We start from the raw sequence: 13,775 nt of genomic DNA on the forward strand, positions 1-13,775 counted from the left end.
CTTCTCAGGAGCCTTGAGCCCCACACCCTCCACTGGGCTCCACCCACCCCCTGCACGGGGTTCCTTTGGCACCAGGGAGAGGGTCCTTGCCCCCTCTGGGGAAGAGTCACCACTCCTGCAGCTGGTGGCTGTAGGGGCTGAGTTTTGGGGGGAGAGCTGGGCTGGGGTGGGGGCTAGCATTGAGACCCAGGAACTTCCGGAGGGAGGGTCTTCAGCGCTTGCTAGCAGCAGGACTGCAGAGGCTCCTGTTGACTTTCTAAAATGAGCTGCAGCCGTCTGACAGGTGCCAATTACAGCATCTCTCGGCCGAGCAGGCTGGGCATGCGCCGTGCACCCCCCCGCCCACCACCACAGGCTGGCAGGAACGGGTCTGCGGCTACAGCGCATTGATGCCGCAGCCGAGCGGTGCAGGGTGCGGTGGCGGGGGGGTGGGCAGGCACTGGTGCAGGTGTGCAAGGGGGAGGGGAAGATGGTGGTAGGGAATGAAGAGGAAAACAGGGAAGAGCCAGATGGGGAGGAAAGGAGGGATGGAGACCAAGGCAGGGCAGGGACAGAGCTGGGGGGCCTTGTGCCCTGGGAGGAAGGGGTGTGGGCAGCTGGATTACGCTCATGGCCCCTTACTGCCTCTCAGTCCCTGTGATCACTGGCAATACCAGGCTCAGCTCATTTCCACCCCCTTGTGGCTCTGCAGACCCCACTGCTCACGGGGTCCTGGGCACCCCTGCCGTGTTCCTGCTTCCTGCTGTATCTTGTCTGGGGAAAGGGTGATGGTGCCTCCCTGCCCAGCCAGATGTGCTCTCCCCACCCCAGGAGTGCTCCGGGTCCGTTCTCTGGCCTGGGGAATGAATTACTGCCTGGATGGGCTGCCGCAGACTGGCCTGGGTCGGAGCTGGCAGGGCTCAGAAGGGTCTGGAGGAAAGACCCTTCGCGTCTCTTCAAGGGCGGATTCTGTACAGCAAAAGCCAAGACGTTTGCTGCCCTCCCCTCGCTCCCTCGCCCCTCACCGTGTGTGCCACCCTCTGCCCACCTCGGCACACCCTAGGAGGGCCCTCAGAAGCTCCTGGATGCTGGGTGAAGCCGGGCCAGGCAGCTGCCGAGCCTGCCGCCTCTGAGGCGTGAGCCGCTCACGTTCCGCTTGCAGGAGGGGGAGGTGCGGGAGAAGAAAGCCCCCGAAATGTCAGCAGCAGATGAAGGGCGCTGGAAAATTTAATCTCCCAACTTTCCCAACTAATGTGACATTTGGATTCCGTTCTGATAAGCTATCAGCTGGCGAACTTTTTCCTTCCTTCTCTTTCCCCCACCCCCACCTTCTGGCTGGTAATTTAAAAGTAAATGGTCTAGAAAGATCTCTAACTGTACCTCTGGCAAAGATTAAAAAAACAAAACAACACAACAAGCAGGGGAGTCGGCAAATGTGTTCACATCGATATTTATAGAGGGCTGGGCTTTTGGCCTGACTTTAGCCCAGCCCTACCTAGGGTGCCTCTCCCTCCTGGGGCTGTCCCTACCCCCATGAGGGGCTGGGAAGGGGTGGTGGTGCAGGGAATCAGTGATCTGGAGCCCTGGGGTGGGGGTCCTGGGCACAGGGAGTTCAGGGGATCCTGGGAGGGGACCAGGCACCAGAATGGCCAAGAAGCCCCTCAGCGCCACCCCCATGCCCAGGGGTTTTGTACGGTGGGCAACTGCAGGCTCCTGGTTTATATTTAATGCACTGATTGCTAAAATTACAGCCTGCTGCTGAGGGGGGTAAGGAATTAGATTCAGGGTCTAATTAAAGGTTCGTTCTTCATTTGAATTTCAGATTCCAGCTTTAATTTTAGCAACTTCTCTGGGAGCCACGGAGGCTCAGCCAAGGGGGAAGCACACCTGCTTTAGCCCCCCCGCACCCCTGTTCTGGCCCCCTGCCCGCCTGCTCTCCTGAAGGCTCACCCAGGCCCGCCTGGCACCACCGACCCTCTGCAGGGATCCCTGCCTGCCTACCCACCTCCGGGGGTCACTGTCTACCTCCCGCTCGCCCTAGGAAATGCCCCTGGCCAATAAGCCCAGGAGAGGAACCCTGGATTTGGGGGTCTCCTGCCCCGGCCAGAGCAGTGGGGCCCCAGAGAGTGAGCTGTTACGACACCTCCGTTTACAGAGAAGACAGGTTCAACAGCGTCTACCTCCAAGGCTGGCAGTTGTGCCTTGGCGTGTTCACCAAAAACCGTCTACTCTGTGGGCCCTGTCCTCTTTCGGACACTCTTGCCTCCTCTGTAGGTCCCCTGCTACCAAAATGGTCATATGGCTTTCATGGGAGGCCTTGGTGACGGGGAGCCCAAGCACACATGAGCCAGTCAGGGGCACAGAGGCAGGGGGGCACTGTGGGTCCGGGCCGTCCAGCCAGCCCCAGTGCTGCCGCCGCCGCTGCCGAGGCCGTCCTTTGTCTGAAGAACAGGCACAGGGCTGGGCTGCCTCTGCAGCTGGGGCAAGCCTGGCTGAGCTATGGGGAGCCCTGATGGTGGGGCCAGCAGCAGGGAGCTCCGCAAGCGGAAGCCGCTGACCCCTCACCGCAGGGAAGGTACCTGCCCCATCTGAACCGCATCACAGCTGCATCCTGGCTCTGCCTGCCACCTCGGAAGCCCTCCCCACTGCTCCCTCTTCCTGGCTCCCACAGCGCTCAGCCTCTTCCATGCTGGCACCTGGACTGACCCATGGGAGGAGATCCAAGGGTCTCACTATCTGCCTGGGGTCAGGTGTGGGGCCTGTGCCACTGCTACTTTGCAGGGTGACCTCAGAACTTGGGAGAGCCCCGAGATCTTACACTCATTTTACAGCTGAGGCGACTAGCCCGGGGTGGGGGATGGGCTCTGGCAGCTCCCCACCCCCCCGCAACAGAGGTAGGGGACTCACCAGCTCAGCGTCGGCCTTGGCATCATAGTACAGGATATCTTCCTCCTGGGGGGACAAAGAGGCCTTGACACTCACAGCTCCGCACAAGGCTACCTGAGGGGTAGCCAGGGCCCCTGGCCCGAGGACAGCACTGGTCCTCTCCTGGACAGCTGGCTGAATCGGACCGGGCATGCCGACCTCTGCCCCAGACATTCCCCCCATCATGGGCCCTCATAGCCTCTGGGGAGATACGCAGCTCCCGGTTGCACAGGGTCTCCACAAGACTCCCTGACTCCAGGACCAGGCATCCTCTCTGCAACCCCACTGAGAGGTGGGCTCAGAGGCAGCCTGTCTGCAGAGACTCTGGCTGAGGCAGCCCCGGGGGAGTGAGGAAGATGGGAAAATAGAGCCGAGTCTGGGCCAGAGTGAAATAATGACTCGACACCACATCTTCCAATTTCTTCTATTAAAAAGCCTGCTCATTACGGGCATGTACTTATTAATTAGCTGTGATTTGTTGTGAAATGCAAGGGGGTTTACACAACAGGAGCGGGAGAAAACAAAGCCCGGCCCCCGCACCTGCCTCCCTGGGCTCTGCGCGCCTGCCGGTGTGAGCCCGGCCGCCCCGGCCTCGTCAGCCTGTCCGCAGCCTGGTTTCTTGGCCATCTGCGCGCCATAATCACCGGCCACCCCGGGGACCCGTAACACAAACGGGCTAATTTCATGTTTAATGATCTTTAATCAGAACTGAGCATGGCTGACAGCAGCGGCCAGAAGGTGAATCTGGGGCCTTCAAGTGCCACTGGTTCCAGAGGGGCCACCCCACTCCTGACCCTATGGATTCCGGGCTCAGGACATAGGAGAGGGCCATTGTCCACGTCGCCCTCCTCCAGTGTTTTCCTGCGCTGTTTCGTGCCGCAGACACCTGGTGCGTGGCCCTGGCAGCCTGTTTCTTTGTGGTCTGAAAAATGGGGGTGTTGACCAAGTGTGCGCCCAGTGGTCTGGCTATAAAACGGCAAGTACAGAGCCCCCTCCTCACTCCATGCTGTATGACCTTGGGGCCGCACAGCTCCCCCTCAGCTCTGGCTCCTCGGGCTTCAGGGAGGGGCTTGGCCTTGGGGACTGCCCAGGTGCTGGGCCTGAGGCCATTGTTTGAGGTGCTCAGTATGGGGGCTTGTTGTGGGGACAGGGATGTCTTGTCTCCCACCAGTGGTCTGGGTGGGTAGAGGCCACTGGCTGGACCCGTAAACACAGTCCAAGCATTCTGGAACATCGGCCCCATGCCTGGCAATGTGCGTGGGCAAGACTACAGCCGCTGGGTGGATGGAAGACCGGAGACAACCTGATGGCTTTGGTCACCAGAGGCATCTGCTGGCCTCCAGTGCTTCGCACATGCTCAGGGCTCTCCCAGGAGCCCTGCAACCTGCCTCAGACAGAGGAGGACACAGCAGCGGTAAGAAAGGCTTCGCACCCAGGCTCCAACCCGCCTTCCCATTGCATCTCTGACCTTTGCCACACCACCCACCCAGCAGGAGGACTGGAACACGGTGGGCCTGGTGTGGGGGCTGGGGGCCCCGGGCCCAGGCTCCAGGGTGCTCGGCTTTCCCTTGCGCCCGGCTCCGACCGAAGCACATAATGAAAGCTGACATTACATCAAACACAATAAGGAGTTTCGGTTGATGAAGATCATTCCTGAACACACAAACCCATTAAACCGAGGGGAAAAAATATCAATTCAACACACTCGCTGGCAAAAAGAAAATGTGATTTGTTATCTAAAAGGGGGTTATAAACACGGCTCTGATGCTCTTTCCCTCCGTAATGAAAACAGGCGGGCGCGGTAGGAGGACTGCAGATTAGAACATGGGGCTGCACTCACCAACTTTTTAGGCAAACCTCCTGTAAGGACAGGAAAGGGCATGGGTGGGGGGTCAGTAACTCCGGGGCCCCCAGGAGACACATGCTCCTCTCACAGGCCAGGCTGGGGCCTGCCCCCTGTACAGCACCCCTCCAGCTGCCTGTGGCTCCTTGTCTTTTTGTCCTGCTGTTTCATGGTGTCAGCAAAGGATCAGATGCTGGTGGCATCAGTGACACAGGGGAAATGTGTCATACGGGAGGATTTCAGTCCCCTGCAGACAATGGATGAGGCTTAGGAATCTGGGTGCAGTCCTTGCCCCCAGGAGGCAGGACTCCTCCCTCCCTCGCCTACCCTGAGAGGGCCTGGCCATGCCCCTTCCTTGGTACAGAGAAGGAGTAGTGTGGGATGGTGGCAGGCAAGGTCACATGTGTGAAAATACACTGTAAACACAGCTGTGGTCTCTACACTTGACACGGTGTGGAGCTGGAGGTGGGGCAGGATGGGGCCATCAGGGTTGGGATGGAGGGTCCCTGGAAAGGCCTCTGTGTCTGCTTTGGCCTGCGCAGTGCCCCGTGTCTGCAATTATTGTCCTGCCTCGGTACGACCACAAGGGGGCGGTACCTAGCGGTTACACGCAGGGGCCTTGGCAAAGGGTCCCTGCCTCAAATCCTGACCTGAACGCGTGTGCTCTGGGATCCCAAACGGTGAGCGAAGACTGAGCCTAGAGCCTCCAAAGCTCTCAGTGGCCCTGGGACTACTCCTGGGGGTCACCTCCGTCCCATCAAGGAGGCAAGGATGCCTGTTAAATCCTGTCGCCTTGGTGAGGCTTTGCTTTGGGGTCTGGATTTCCCACTTACAAGAGTGGGATGATGCTGCCTGCCTGCTCTGAGGGCACTAGGAAGGCAGGAATCTGGTCTGTCCAGGTGTTCGGGCCGCCCTTACCCACGGTGGGGGGGCCCTTATGTTTGCAACTCCACAGCCCTGGGAAGGCCCCGAGGGTGGAGGAAACCCTCTGGCTGGGGAGAAATGGGCATCGTCACTCTCTGGGGTCCACAGCCAACACCCCCTTCTGCTACCTGGTGTTTTAGGGGCCATTTTGCTTAAACGTGGCAGGAGTGGGGGGGAATCACCCCTTCTGAACTTGGATTTCTCCCACTTATGGATTTCTGTACCCAGATGGCACATGAAGGGTGGGGTAGGGGGCCCACATGGCCTTTGTATAGATGACACATCCAATCCCTTAGTGGGAGCGGAGCTCAGGAGAGAACACGAGAGGTGCTGGCAAGGGAGAAACAGGGCGAGGAGGTGAGCACGGGGATTAGCAGTTGGTGTCTAAGCCCGGTACTGGGGTGTTCAGTGAGGATGCTCGGCCCTCCTGCCCTGGCTCAGGGCCAGCTCAGCTCAGCCAAAAGGACTGTTTTCTGAGAGAGCCGTCTGTCGCCGGCTTGGCAGAGACGCAGGCAGCCGGCCTGATGGCTGGGGCAGACCTCGGGCTGGTGAGGCCACCTGTCCTGTCCAGCCGGTCTGGCCCGGTTCAGCCTTCATAGCCTTTCTTTTAGGTTCCCAGACAGAGCTACCTCTCTCATCAGACACCGCCCTGCCCCCAGGTAGGGCTGCGTCTCCTCCTTCAGACTCCCCAGGATAGGACTGTTTCCTCCATTAGACTCTCAGGGGAGTACTTTGTCCCCTGCAGGCCCTGGTGTTGGCCCTGAGGCCCTGGGGCCAATGGCCTCTTGTGCTTCCTCCACCCATGCCCTGGCCCAGCTCCTCCCTGGGATGGTGTAGACTGCAGATAACCCCGGCACAGCACGGTGCTGGAGCCAGGGCCAGGGTCCAGCAGGCAGGCCGTCCTCACCCACCCTGAGTGTGATGGGTGCCAGAGCTCCTGCTTGTCTGCCTGCGGGATCATGGGAGGGGCTGCCTCTAGCAAGGGCCATGGTCTCCCTGGTGTGCAAGGGCTGTGGTTCCCTGCCTCTGCCACAGCCAGGGTGTGGGGTCATGGCCTGAGACTAAGAGGGGAACAGGGGGCCCTCACGTTCAGACCTCTCTTTCTCTCTCTTGTGCCGGCTCTGACCCTGTGGACCCCAGGGTCCCCCGACTCTCTGGGCTGGTGTCGATGGGGTGTGTGTGTGTGCGGATGTCCACTTCTCAGAGGTCTGCATGTAGACCTACTGTGTGCTGTTGCCACAAGGAGGGCCATACCCTACTGATCACAGAGTGGATTCCATGTGCCAAGCATCTCCTCTGTGCCCAGAACTGCCGGTCACCATTCTCCCCATCTTGGATGTAAGAAGACTGAGGCCCAGGTGCTCTGGGCCAACCTGTCCACAGGGCACTGGGCTGGGCACATGGACAGGTGGTGGGTAACCCTGAATCAGGTCCAACTGCTTCTGCCTAGAGGAGCCTTGAGTGGGGCAGACAGATGAGTCCGCTGGGATAGTGGCCTGGGGCAGCCTGCACTGGGAATGGTCAGGGTTGGGGGCTCCAGAGATGGATCCTGGGGCCCGTGGGAGCCAATCTCAGGCTTCCCAGAGAGTTAGCTGGGCAGGAAGAGGCATTGCCCTTCTGAAGGAGGAGGGGAGGGCATTCCTGGGAGAAGGCCCAGCTTGTGGAAAGGGCCTGATTTGACAACTGGCATTGAGGCTCTCCTGAGCGCCACACGAAGGAACATGCTGCTTATCTGTACCTCCCTAAGGTCATTGTGAAGGACACAGTCTCAAGGTGGTGGTGTGCCTGCAACGGACAAAGACGCCATTTCTTTCTCAGCCTCGAGTGTCCGTATACCCCTGGCACGGACAGTCCCCACCTGCGGCCGCCGCCAGCTATCCCAGGCAGCACGGGCGGGGCTGGCTGGCATGATGGAGAATGCGTTCGTGTTAATGCTCTGCATCCTGTCAGCTGGGGTGACTGCAGGGTTTCTGGTGAAGAGCAGGGCCCTGACCCTGCAGCTGGGAAGGAGGGGGTGATCTCCACTTCACCCTGCCCGAGATACAGACAGACACGCAGCCGGATGGACTGAGGGGGAGGCAGTGGCCAGCACCTGCTGGCTGGGTGATTGCTTCCACAGCCTGAGGCATCCCAGATTTAGCCGAGGGGAGGCGGACAGCCAGAGCCCACTCTTGCCTCCTCTTAGGACGGAGCACCCAGGATTGGGCATGTACCTACACTGTCACCAACTTGTCCTCTCTGTGGCCTGACATGTGGAGCGACCTTTCCACACACCAGGCTGGGCCAGCAAGCAGCATCCGACACAAGAGTCCTTTGCCAGATGGGGAAACTGGAGCCCAGCGAGGGACAAACCCTTGCTGGGCCCACAAGGACTGGGTGTGTAGGGAGCACGTTGTCTCAAGCAGCACCGGTCTTGGCACTCCTGGATGCCCCTGAGACCTTGCCCGCCCCCCTCCTGGCAGGCCCCGTGGTGCCCACTCTGGCCTGGGGTAAGCTGTTCCTGCCTCAGGGAGTAGCTAAAAATCAAGGGTCAGGAGTCTGGCTGGATGATCCTTGTAAATTTTGGGTTTTCTGCAGAGTCAGGAAAAGAAAATAGGTTTGGGGCTAAGGCAGCCTCTTTGTCTTGTTTGGGGCCCGGGCTGGGAAGGAGAGAAAACCAGGGTGAGGGCGGGTCTTTTCATTCTCTTATTCCCTGTTCCTTCTCTCACTGCCCTGTGTCTGCTCTGCACACAGTCCTGGGTAGGGAGGGAGGACGCAGATATGTTAGGAACAAAGGAAGGGCCAGAGCAGGAGCGGGGTTGGGGGTGGGGTCCTGGATGGCCCGAAGGTGGAGGGGCTGATGGACTGGGACAAGGGAGTGGCCTCACTGGGAAGGGACAGACAGGCCAGGTGGCAAGGAGGAACAGAAGGCAACCGGGCAGAGATCAGGAATAGGCTAGAGTGAGGTGTTCAGCATGGCCGGGGCACAGGGGAGGCAGGTGAGGAATGAGGTTGCCAAGGGGGCCGGAACAGCCAGATCAGGGCTGGGCCTTGAAAAGGATTTGCCTGGGCAGGGGCTGTTTATTGGTGGGAACATGGTCTGAGTGGTGGGTGCTGCCACCATGCTCTTTCTGATCCCCGGGGGCCGAGGAGGCATGGGGACCCAGCGATGGGTGGTGGTGGTGGAAAGGGAGGGAGAGAGCAGGGCCAGTCCTGAGCTCCTGGGAGGCAGGGTCTGTCCAAGGAGTCATCCACTCACTCAAGTGCTCACTGGAACCAACCATCCCACCTGAGCTCCCGAAGGGTAGCACCCAGCACCCACCAGGCAGCATAGGAAGGATGCCATGTTGTGGGCAAGGCAAGGCAGGACTCGGGGTGGCCCGGGGGGATGGAGGCCAGGGAGGAGGACCAGACGGGTTCAGGGCGCCTGGATCATGGGCATGAGTTTTCTGGGACCTGACAACCCGGCTGTGAATCTAGGCCACCAACAGGTACTGCAGGTAAGTACTGCAGGTAAGTCTGACCACCCTGTGCCTCAGCGTTCTCATCAGTTGAAGGGGGGGTAATTATCCACTCACGCACCAGATGTGCAAGTCCTAGAGCAGGAGTGGCAAGGGCCGAACCCACCTTATCAAGCCCTGGGTCCCCGCAGGCAGCCCCCTTGGTGCCTCTCCCTGTGGTTCGCACAGAGACCCCCAAAAGGTGTGGCTCAGAGTCTGGAGCAACTGTGCAGGACACACGAGCCTGGCTAACTGGCCTGGTCCCTGAGGGTTCCACCATCCCTGGCATTGGGGGTTCCCCAAGTCTGGGAGGAAGCCTGCCTTAGTCTACCTTCTGGCTTCCTGGGGGCCCACTGAGATGCTGGCCTGACGGAAAGGGTACAGGTGTGTCCAGCCCCAGCCCAAATCAAGCACATTTGCCTGCATTTGTGAGGGCAAGCTGGGTTTGAGACTGGCAGTCAATGAGGCTTCCCCGCCTTCCTGCACATTCTGGGTCCTTCCACCCTCAAGAAGAGACCTACTACCAGCTTCTCACCCCTCACTCCCTTGGCACCTGGGCTCCTCTGAGCTCTGCTGGTGGAAGGAGAGGCTCCTGCGACTGTGACAAGCCCGGTCCCTGATCGTAGTCAGGTGGCCTCCTGGAATACAGATTGCTGCTCAGGAAATCCCAGGAGGGGGGCAGAGTCCCCTTCTGGCAGTGACGCTTCTGGGTCAGTGTATTACATCTGGAACGTCCTGGAGTCAAAGGACTTCTTTGCCCCAGGGTCTCTCCAGAGTCTGTGCCCATCCTTAACCTCCCAGGTGAAAACAACTTTGGGGAGCATCACTTTAGAGTAGTCTGTCTGCCCCCTGGGGGCCCCCACAGCTCCTCTAGGGTGTAGTGAGAGGTTCCTCTCTGCACCCTGTGTCCCAGCACCAAGGGGAGCCTCAAATGTTTGCTGGAGGCTAGACTGCGGTCCCAGGCTCCCCTCCACAGAGCCCTCAAGTGCTCCTCCGGTGAGTCTGGGCAGCGCCCCCTCCCCGGAATCCACATCTACCCTTGCTGGCTGTGGGAAGGTCACAGGGGCTGGGGAAGGCACGGCAGTTCTTACCTTGATGTTGTCCTGCCAGCGATGGGCTTTCTGGAAGTTCTCAGCAGCGTCGGCCAGTCTCTGAGGAACAGAGCACAGTGGGATCAGAGGCTGAGGAAGGCCCACGCCCAGCCCCAGCCCTCTCCATCCCTAGTACTTCCTGGAGCCAGGCTGGCTCAGGGACTCTCTTGCCCCAGGCTGCCAGACCCTCAGAGATTCCTTGGCCCCAGACCTTTCCTAGCTTGCTGTGCGGGCCCTCCCCCCGCAGCTGGGTTCACATAGGGCGGGTGAAGCCTGCATGAAGTGACCTGAGTGCCATCTCCATGGGACTCCCTGTACTTCAGGCCAGCCATATCTCCTGCCCACAGGATCGCAGGGGGATGCCCAAGATGCAGTAGGACCCAGGCCCTAGAGTCAAGCCCCGTTGCCACTCTGTCACGCCAGTGCCAAGGTCAAGGGTGAACTGCCACCAGGGACAGCCATGCCTTGCTGATGCGTCTTTGCCCAACTGCTCAGGCCCTGAGCACGTCTCACACACCCAGGCCTGCTACCACTGTCCCTGCTCCAGTTTCCTGAGCCCCTTCCCAGCATGGCTCTCCAAGCCTCTGTCCACACAAGCCTGGCCATCCCTTGGGGCTGGTTCCTGCACTCTCCTCCATCACGGCCCCTCTGCGTGTGAGCAGTCCTTCTATTCCACACCCTGTTCTCCCCCTGCCCTCTCACAGTCTAGACGAGGAGATAGACACAGATACAACACTAGGTAGAACCACCAGATCAGGAGGAGCTAAAATGCTTCAAGGAAGCTTAGTGCTATGGGAACTTGGGGTGTCAGGGAAGGCTTCCTGGAGGAGGCGTTGGTACTCTGCCACCCTCAGGGCCTGAACCCCGGCTGCCCAGAGATTCTTATTTTGTGCCTCCGTGGATCCTGTCCCTCCAAGAACTCTTGAGACTCCTGAAGATGGACCTCTGGGGCCTCCCACAGAGCAAAGCGCAATTAAGTCTTGTTAATCATATTGACAACCATCACCACGATGAGGTCACTTGCTGCATGCCAGCCCACCACCAGCCCGGTGACATGTCACGTGTAGCTGTCTCCGTTTAGGCCTGACATGTCTTCCTCAGATGAGGAGACCCAGGCATGGAGGCAGTAAGTAGCCTTGCCAAGGTCATAGCATGGGTCAGGCTGGGGCCCTGAATCCAGCCTTCACAATCACATTTGTCTTGCCCAGTCCATGACCAAGGTCTGAAGGCACATTCCATGGGCCCACCATGCCTGGTGAGGGACAGGGAACACTTGTGGGGGAGGGGCTCTGGCCTTCCACCCCTGCCCCCTTCCATCCCATGGTGGAGCAGTGGGTCCCGCCTGACGGCCTCCCGCCCTCACTCAGAAGGCCCTGGTCTCTTGGTATTTAGGACACATGCTCCCATTCATTAGTCCAGGCATGGTGTGGCACGTGGACCCCAGAAGAGAGGTTCTAACAAAGCCTGGCAGCTGCCCATGAGGGGGAGATGGGGGCCGGGACGTGGGAGATTGGTTTTCCTCCCTCCCAGCATGGAACAGGGTCGTGGTGGGGTATGGCCTACGTTCTCCGGGGTGGGATGTCACCTCTGGCAGTTAGCAGGGCTGACCAGGGTCAACCTCACTCCTGCTGGGCCTAGCTCCCCCTCTTCCTCAGGCCAAGAACAATGAATGCTGGGAAAGCTATGAGGCTGGGGATCTTGGGGACAGGGTAGGAAATTTTCTCTTGTCAAACCCCCTCACTTCATGATGCTGGGTCCCTCCTGGCCTCCAATTCCCTCTCCTGCTACTCCACCTGTCTTCTCTGTAGGTTCCAGCCCCTGCCCACTTGTTATGCAGTGCCCGAGTCGGGTGGCTCACCCCACCCCACTTACCCAGCTTCGGGGACCAGGCACCTCTATACCCGGACACCTCTCATATCTTAGGGGTCCTGGACACCTTTTGGGGGTGACCCTCAGGCCCACTGGAGTGCATTCCGTCCCCTCCTGGAATAAGCCCATCCACACTGGAACCGCTGTCACCTACGTCTTACCCATGCTGTCACTCAAATCACCTACTGTTCGTCCCTCAGGCTTCTGTGTCCTTTTTTTTTTTCTTTAAAGATTTTATTTATTTATTGGACAGACAGAGATCACAAGTAGGCAGAGAGGCAGGCAGAGAGAGGAGGAAGCAAGGCAAAGCTTTCTTGAGGTCCCAAGGGGTTCGCTTGCACTGCCGTCCTGGGGTCTCTTCTCAGCCTAAACTATAAACACCCCCCGCGGATGGGTGAGGCCCCTGCTTCACAAGGCTGCAGAGTTCTTTCGCAGAGGGCATTGCTGTGGGACACGCACACATGACATGTGTTATTACTGCTAACCGAGCATCTGCTGCGCTCGCTCTGCACCTGGGCTGGACGGGAGCGCGTGAAGCCAAGAAACAGCCCCCGGGGCCGCACCTCGAGAGCTCAGCCTTGGGCAATTTCCTCCTCAGTGGCCTCCTCCTTTCCCAGAGACCCCAGACTTTTTCTCGGAGTGGGCCTCAAGCTCCACTGAGGCCACTGCCCCTCATGGGGGATGAGGTGAGGGCTGAGTATGGGAATACCCAGGTCAGGCCTCTTGGGTCAGGAAAGTGCCAGGGCTGAGGGGGCTGCAAACACCAAACGGACGTCCGCTGAAGTGTCCAACTGGGCCGCAGTCTCAGGGAGCTGTTCTCTCCTGTACCCACCTCCTTATGGGCCCGGGGTGCCACCAGCACCTTCCACCTCTCAGGGCTTTGCTCCGTCTGAGGGATGCATGGGCCCAGGACTGGGGCTCCCTAGCTGAGCAGCCATGGTGAGGGAGACACAGGGGGCGGGTAGGGTAGCCTCCTCGAAGTCCCCCGGGCTCGAAGGCCTGGGTCAGCCCGCTGACTCGTGAATAACGGAGCAGCAATAGCCACAGCGAAAGGATTACGTTTAATCCTCAGTAACGATCAAGCCATTATTATTTGTTCGGTGTTACAGATCAATCAGCCCATCCCCGGGCACTGGACGTGTGGAAACTGCTAAACACACAGGCCTGGGGGTTCAGGAGGAAGGGTGGAGGCAGCGGAACGGGGCTGCAGCGGGCAAGCGGCGGCTGCCAGAGGCCCATTGGGTCTGAGGGGCTCAGGGGAGAGGACTGCGCCGACCCACAGGCATGCCTGAGGGGCCCCAAGCGGCAGGCAGCCCTGGCCTGGGTTCCAAAGCTGGCTTTCTTGAGTACGTGGCTTCCCCTGCTGGTCCTCAGTGTCTTGTCTGTAAATTGGAGATAGGAACTGTACCCATTCAGACGGTGGGTAGGTTCTTGGCAGCTCCCTTGCTCCAACCCCCAGAAGTTGCCCAGAGGGGCCAGTCTCCTAGGGGTGTCTCTTGCTGGCTCCAAGCATGCAAGTCTCTTGCTCCATGTCTCTGCCTGGATGTGCTCCCTAGCCCCCCAGTCAGCCCTATCAGACTCTCACCTCCCCTGGATTCCTCCTATTGCCCTTGCCCGGTCCCTGGACTCCCCTCCTGTCGGGCACTCAGAGCCTCGGGCTCCCAT

At 59.6% G+C, this 13,775-nt stretch overlaps 1 protein-coding gene across 4 annotated transcripts in view; it reads right to left on the reverse strand.

Moving 5' to 3' along the window:
* The window catches only part of CACNA2D2 (calcium voltage-gated channel auxiliary subunit alpha2delta 2), a 138,594-nt gene that overhangs the window by 21,607 nt on the left and 103,212 nt on the right, over positions 1–13,775 (reverse strand). For all 4 annotated transcript variants that reach the window (XM_059160967.1, XM_059160966.1, XM_059160969.1 and 1 more), the window contains exons 4-5: positions 10,242–10,301; positions 2,887–2,931 (exon numbers count right to left, since the gene is read on the reverse strand). In XM_059160967.1, the coding sequence (XP_059016950.1) occupies positions 2,887–2,931; positions 10,242–10,301 (105 nt within the window). The remainder of the gene's footprint in view (positions 1–2,886; positions 2,932–10,241; positions 10,302–13,775) is intronic.

The sequence above is a fragment of the Mustela lutreola genome, chromosome 2 (assembly GCF_030435805.1).
Source record: "Mustela lutreola isolate mMusLut2 chromosome 2, mMusLut2.pri, whole genome shotgun sequence".
Taxonomy (NCBI): domain Eukaryota; kingdom Metazoa; phylum Chordata; class Mammalia; order Carnivora; family Mustelidae; genus Mustela; species Mustela lutreola.